At 27.8% G+C, this 6,765-nt stretch overlaps 1 protein-coding gene across 1 annotated transcript in view; it reads right to left on the bottom strand.

Moving 5' to 3' along the window:
- Nucleotides 1–6,765, bottom strand: part of LOC102680877 (U-scoloptoxin(05)-Sm1a) — a 112,327-nt gene extending 105,562 nt beyond the window's left edge. The window contains exon 1 of the mRNA XM_006609190.2: nucleotides 6,461–6,765. Within this exon, the coding sequence (XP_006609253.1) occupies nucleotides 6,461–6,521 (61 nt within the window). The 5' untranslated portion in view covers nucleotides 6,522–6,765. The remainder of the gene's footprint in view (nucleotides 1–6,460) is intronic.

The raw sequence follows: 6,765 nt of genomic DNA, 5'->3' as shown, positions 1-6,765 counted from the left end.
TAGCGGTGTGTTTGGTGAAGTGGATGGAATGGTTTAGGATTATTGGTAATGGATGCAGAAGGGTGGATATTTAGGATGATTTATTTTAACGGCGTGTGGAGGAGGTGGATGAGATATTTTTAAAAATATGTAATGATATTGGATTAAATTTTGTAAATGTTATATCGTAATTTCGTAAATTGTTGCTGTCTGAAATGAGGAAAATATTTTTCGATATTAAATTTGATTAAATTTATTATTGTGAATATTATTATGGAGGTAAAGAAGGGGGAGAGTTATTTATTAATTTATTATTATCATATCGGATTCGTAAATATTATATACTATAATTTTGTAAATTAACATTGGGAATACTTGTTGTTCGAATAACTTGAAATTAGGTTCGATTTCTTTAACCTAGTTGTTCACTTTATTGAAAAACATTGATGTTTCACGAACTTGTTGTAAGTGTTCCGTGAAATTATGAAAGCGATATGGTAGCTAGAATATTCTATAATTAGATATGAGATAATAATAATACGTTTGGTGAAGTAATGTTAAGAAATATTGATAATAGATGGATAATTTTTGGATAATTTATTCTCTTGGATTTATTAATGGAAATATTTTTACCGATAACGAACGAAATTTATGATATATTTGGTAACGTAATTTTGTGAATTATTTCTAGAGATTGCATTAATCCCTGATCAATGATTCGAGATTATTGATAATTAATGGATGCAGAAGGGATGATATGATATTTATTTTATTGAAGGTATTTTTGATTTTTATTTGGTGATAAATAGAATTTTTAAATTCTTCCAAATTGATGCAGTTATCTTTCAATATTTTTTAACAAAATGATGGAACTTCGAAGTCTGAATTTTTCATTACCTTAATTCGATAATCAAGAATTATAATTAATTGAATAATTTAAAATTAAATTCGATTTTGTTACATGATACATTTTGTGAAAACAATACACAAAGAGAACTTTTTAATCATTTTTAACGAAAAATATATTCATACATATTTTTGTTCCAATTTTTCTTGTTAATCTCTGGATTCGAAAATCAAAATTTCTCGCAAGAAATTGGAGCATTAAAATATTCGTAAAAATTTCTTTTTTTTCTTTCTCTACTTTGAATTTAACAGAATGAAAATCCATTATTAAATAACAAATTTTATCGTTGTAATTATCAAATTCTATCTTAATAGTCACAGAGTTATAACTTAAGAGGGTTGTATCTATTGTTAATAACCGCAACAACAATCAACGAGGAACCTTTAGTCTTATGCCCGAACATAAAGTACCAAAAGTGGTGTTTCATCATGGAATCTCGAACCATACATAATATAATCTCACTTTGCAAGTTTTCAAATTTAACGATACCATTATGAAAATCTCTCCCTTAAATTGTGTCAACATAATTATTAAACTTTACATTAAATATTTTGATCGACTCTAAACGATTTGTTTAAGTTAATGTGAAGAATTTTAAAAGATGAATTTAATAATAGATAAATGCACGTATAGAATGGAAAAAAATATTTAAAATCGAAGATTGATTATTTTTTTGCGTCACAATTATGAAAATCATTTCGTTCAAAGAATTATACTTTAAAATAAATTGTTTGAAGCATAAAATTTTAGTTATTAGAAATTAATAATTTATAATTATGATATATGGTTAATAGATCGAAATACAAATCGTACAGTTGTTGCAACGATAACACATATAATTTAAAAATTACAATTTTTAGAAAAAACTTTGAATAGTTTAATTGCTAAGAACATATGAATATAAATATCTCATAAAAATTGATCTAATAAAAAATATAATGATTTTTAATATAGCTCGATAACTATAGAATTTAAATTATGACTATTGTTCTGACTAAATCTTATAGCTATACAAACTATTTCATTATTACCTAAAGATGATTTTATCGATATATAACATACTTTTGACTATATTTTTTTTAAAAAAATCCTATTAATATTCGAAAAAAAAATACAGATGTTATTAAGTAAAATTGCATGAATTATTTCATTTGACGCAAATTCTACACGTAATCGAAACAAGTTAAATAACCTAGTTAGCAGTTATATTGATATTTTCACAAAACTTCAACTTTTAAAAAAAAAAACCGCAAAAATGTGTCATTTCAATTTTCATCTCGTAAAGTAAACACGTAACTCAGTTTTCATCCCCCTCTTCTTTTTTCCCACCCTGCACAACCCAGAAACGTCTGTTCGATGAGATACCAGGCTCGATCGTTCGCCTAATTCCTTCCTGGTTCACCCCTTCTCCGCCGATCACCCCCCACCACTATTTCGCAATGTGGGACAGCCGAAAATTTGGTTAGACCCCGCCCCTATTCAGTCGCCGCGCGGCCAACTCGATTAAAGCGTAAACTTCACCACGGAATAATAATGCCATTTATTAGGAAACGAGATGCGACGCGTTTCGTCGCGACATCTGGAACCACCTCTCGTGACGAATTATCCTGTACGATAGATAACAAGCGCGATCGCGTCGAATCGGATTCTCGATCGAGAAAGAAGAACATGATTCGAGAAAAACGCGGGGAGTGGATTGACCAGATTCATAATCGAACCGTGTAATGACAACGATAGAACGATGGAAATAATTAATGAAATGTGATGGATTTTTCGAAAAGTTAATAAACGATAGAGAAGAATATATCGCGTTTTCGGCGATTGTTATCGACGGTCGATACATAACCGGATGATATTTGACGAATGATAAATTAAATTAGCGCGACGAATACATGAATTGATATTGAATATTCGAATTTTCGAATAACATTGGATATTAATTTTTAGAGGAGTCTACAAGAAATTGATATTATAATTATTCATATGAAATATGGACAAAAATGGAATCATTTTCGTTTTATAATATTAATAAAATTATAGCAGACAATTATTTTTTTCTCTCGAATTGTATAATTAAAATTTTCGTTAAAATTAGATTTTTGGAATTTAATAAATTTTTTTTATTTTTTAAAACAATGTATGAAGAATTTGTATATATTAAAATTAAAATCTACATAAAATATGAAATATAAAAGAAATTTTATTTAGTTTCGAATACAATCGACTTTATAATTAAATCTAAAAATAAATAATGGGACGTGATGGATTTCAAAAGTTTAATCGGGATGAAGAGAAATATATCACGCTCTCGATTTGATGTTTGATGAATTATGAATTAAATTATCGTGATAAATGAGGTTATATGAATTGAAATTGAATCTTTAAATATGCTTTCGAAGTTTTTATTATTGACTTTTTAGAAATGGAAATAGCTAGAAGAGAATTTGATTTTGGCTCTTTTTATATAAGATGTAAAAGAAAATTTCTCCTTACTTCTCTAGTTTCAAACCAGTTAGTTGTAACCAATTCTGTAACAACTTTTGCATTATTGCGAGAAAATTAATAAATCGAAACATTTTGCTTTATTTTGAATTATTTAACATATGTTCAAAAACATTTGCCTACAACGATATAGAATAAGAATATAGAATAACCTTTGTCTAAAATATCCCCTTTTCCCGGATAAATTAAGTTGAAAACTCGAAAAATTGAAAATATTAAAAATTTTAAATCTGGAAATTCGAACAATTATAAATTTGAGAATTCAAAAAATAGAAAATTGAGAGCTATAAATCAAATTATTCTATGTGTCTATAAGTCAAAAGAATTATATACATATATCTTAACCAACCAAAAAATACTATTTTCAATTTTTTAAATATTACTATTAAAACGAATGTCCAAAAATGAAAGAAGAAAACTTTTCGAGAATTTTTCTTCTTTTGACTCCTTACAATCGAAAAAAATATTAAACCATTCTTACTTCCTCCTATCGAACATTTTTCCATTCAAGCTTCGAAAATGATCGAACCAAAATTTTGACAAAAACTCATCTAACTAGGATCACCATCTTGAATATTTCGAAACCTCTGAAACATCTGATTAAGAAGTTCTCGAACGAAAGTTATTCGATATAAAAAGATACGTCGTATAATTTCTACCAACCTTATTTGCAAGTGGATTTACTTACTTTAATTTATTTTCATTCCAGAAGAACCTTCGTTCCATCTCCACGACCTCACGAATATTCAAGATGACAATTTTTTCTTTTTCCGTAAAACTTTAAGTACAGTTTTAAGCAGATGCTTGATGATAATGATACGTTAGTTGAAATAATTAACGAGACTCCGTAAAATTTCGAAAGATAAGCAAACACGAAGGACTGAAAGGAACCGTGTGCATATTTAACGCACGCGGTTCCCAACCACTATTTACTTTCCATGTCGGAAGTGGCTATCAAAATATTGGTCATTCTCCTCGTGAAGCCGATCCTTTAATTATTTCGAACAGCCCTGATATTGAATTATTGCCAAGAACTTCTTCGAATATCACGCTTGATATTTAACATCACCTTACAAATAAATCACCAACGTTGAATTTCGCAACATCACGATTTTAAGTTTTTCCACGATCCCAATAAATTTTCCTTTTTACATTTTACACGCTATCATACACATATGTGTAACAATTTTCTTAATTTTCGATTATTATACGTTTACATTGGATTAAATGAAAAAAGACATGTATATTTATATACGTAACTGTCACGAAACATTCGTGGAAGTATTCTTATTTTTTGAATGAAATCTTAATAAATAAATCTTAATGAATGCATAGAATGATGGATTATATACGAAGTAAATTTTTCTTTACGCCGGAAATATCACTTTAAGAGAGGTAAAATTGAAGTTTCAGCGAAGTTTTTCGTTTTTTAATTTTATAATTTTGTAACAGGGAATAGAAATAGAGCAAAATTTTAGATTACAAAATCTGTTGTAAAAAAAAAAAATCTCTATACAAAATTGTATTTAAAACATGAAAGGATGCTAAAACTTTGGAAGTTGATTTCTTCTTTTTAAAGAAATTTTTCATCGACAAAAATTACTCCATATGTAAACTATGTATACTCTATATACATACAAATATTCATTAAAATCAGAATTTTCGATGTAAGATAATTAAATTAATTAATTAAGATATTTAAATACTTTTGTGAGTCGCTATGTATATGAAAAATTTATTTTCAAATCAAAATTTGTAAATTATCGATCTGGAATGAAAGATACTTGTCGCAAAACTTTCGCACTAGTATCTACAGAATTAGCACTGAATATATGCACATAGTACATGATGATTCTTACGACGTGATACGTGATTCACGTGCAACATAAAATATTCATCCAATGTTATATTATATTGCAAATATAATTATAATTATAATTGTGTGAATAAAACAAAGATTGGTGAATTAGATAAATTGAAAGTTTGAATATATTTATATAAAGTTTGAATATGTTAAAGTACTATATAATATAATATATATATATTTATGAATTTGTGAAATTTAATGAACGATTTGATGTCGAAAAGGAGAGTTAGAGATTTTTTTCTTCTATAAAGAAAACTCGATTTTAACATAAAATTCAAAAAAAAGAAATTACAAATATTAACATTTTTGCTCATGTATTTTTACGTTTGTACTTCAGTATAAGTTTCTATCTTTTGAATTATAGTATCAAATGATATGAAAATATCAAAGTTTTCAAAGAAAAGGAAAAATTGTTAATAATATAATGTTCATACAATAAAATGAATCTTCAAAAATGGATTATAGGAAAATCTGTTGTCTATAAAGATCATTCTAAATCAAGATTTTAAATATGGAATATAAGTTCCATCATTTAACCTTATATAACTTCTTCTAATCATTTTAAATTATTAATATTGTTCATAATTTTTCTGTCGTTGAAATGTTCAAAAAAAAAATTGAAAATTAAATTAAAAATGTTAAAAATTAATAATGTTAACATATTTTGGACGATGTTTCTCCTTTTTTTTAAAAAAAATCCGATATTTTCACAGTATAAAATAATAAATATAAAAGATAGAAAATAATTTTTAACTTATACTAATGCACAAATATGCAAATACATCGATAAAATTAATGCTATAAAATATTTGTAATTTATAATATCACTTTTTTTTTAACAGAAAAGAAGGTTTCTCCGTCCAGTCATTTTTTCGATAAATTATAACACTTTATCATACTCAACTAGAATTAATAACTTCCAAAGCAATTTATCCAGTTCACCAAATTTTTTTCTCCTTTCTTCTCGATTATTCTCGAGAAAATCGTGTTATCGTCGAAATTGAGACAAATAAACGTTTCAAAATATTTATCGAAAAAAAAAAAAATTTGTTAAAAAAAATTAAAATATAATATAAATATCACATCGATTAAATCAATCGAACCGTAAATTTCACCATAAATTTCGAAACACACTCAATTTCGTTTCTCAGATAACGCGACTTCCGGTTTCACGAGTTACGGGTCAAACGATGTAATCCACTCACCGATGCAGAGGAAGAGCGCCGCGAAGAGAATCGGCGGGAAAGCTCTCGAGGACAAAAACATCCTGGTTGCGGCGATGGGAGCTCGTACTGCGAGGACAGGTCCGTCAGTATTCGGGCCGAGGATACTTCCGGGTGCCAGGAGCCGCCCAGAGGGGCGGGACCAACGGTATCCCCGCGAAACAGAAAGAAAAAGGCACTTGATCCACCGACTCCCTTTCCAAACCTTCCTTCTATCCTCGATCTGTGTACTCGATCACGATTACGATGATTCTACCTCCTCTCACAATTAAAAGCGATATCACGAT

Source organism: Apis dorsata, unplaced genomic scaffold (genome assembly GCF_000469605.1).
Source record: "Apis dorsata unplaced genomic scaffold, Apis dorsata 1.3 scaffold_52, whole genome shotgun sequence".
Lineage (NCBI taxonomy): Eukaryota > Metazoa > Arthropoda > Insecta > Hymenoptera > Apidae > Apis > Apis dorsata.
Note: the sequence above shows the minus strand (reverse complement) of the source record. Positions and strands in the feature narration are given on the sequence as shown.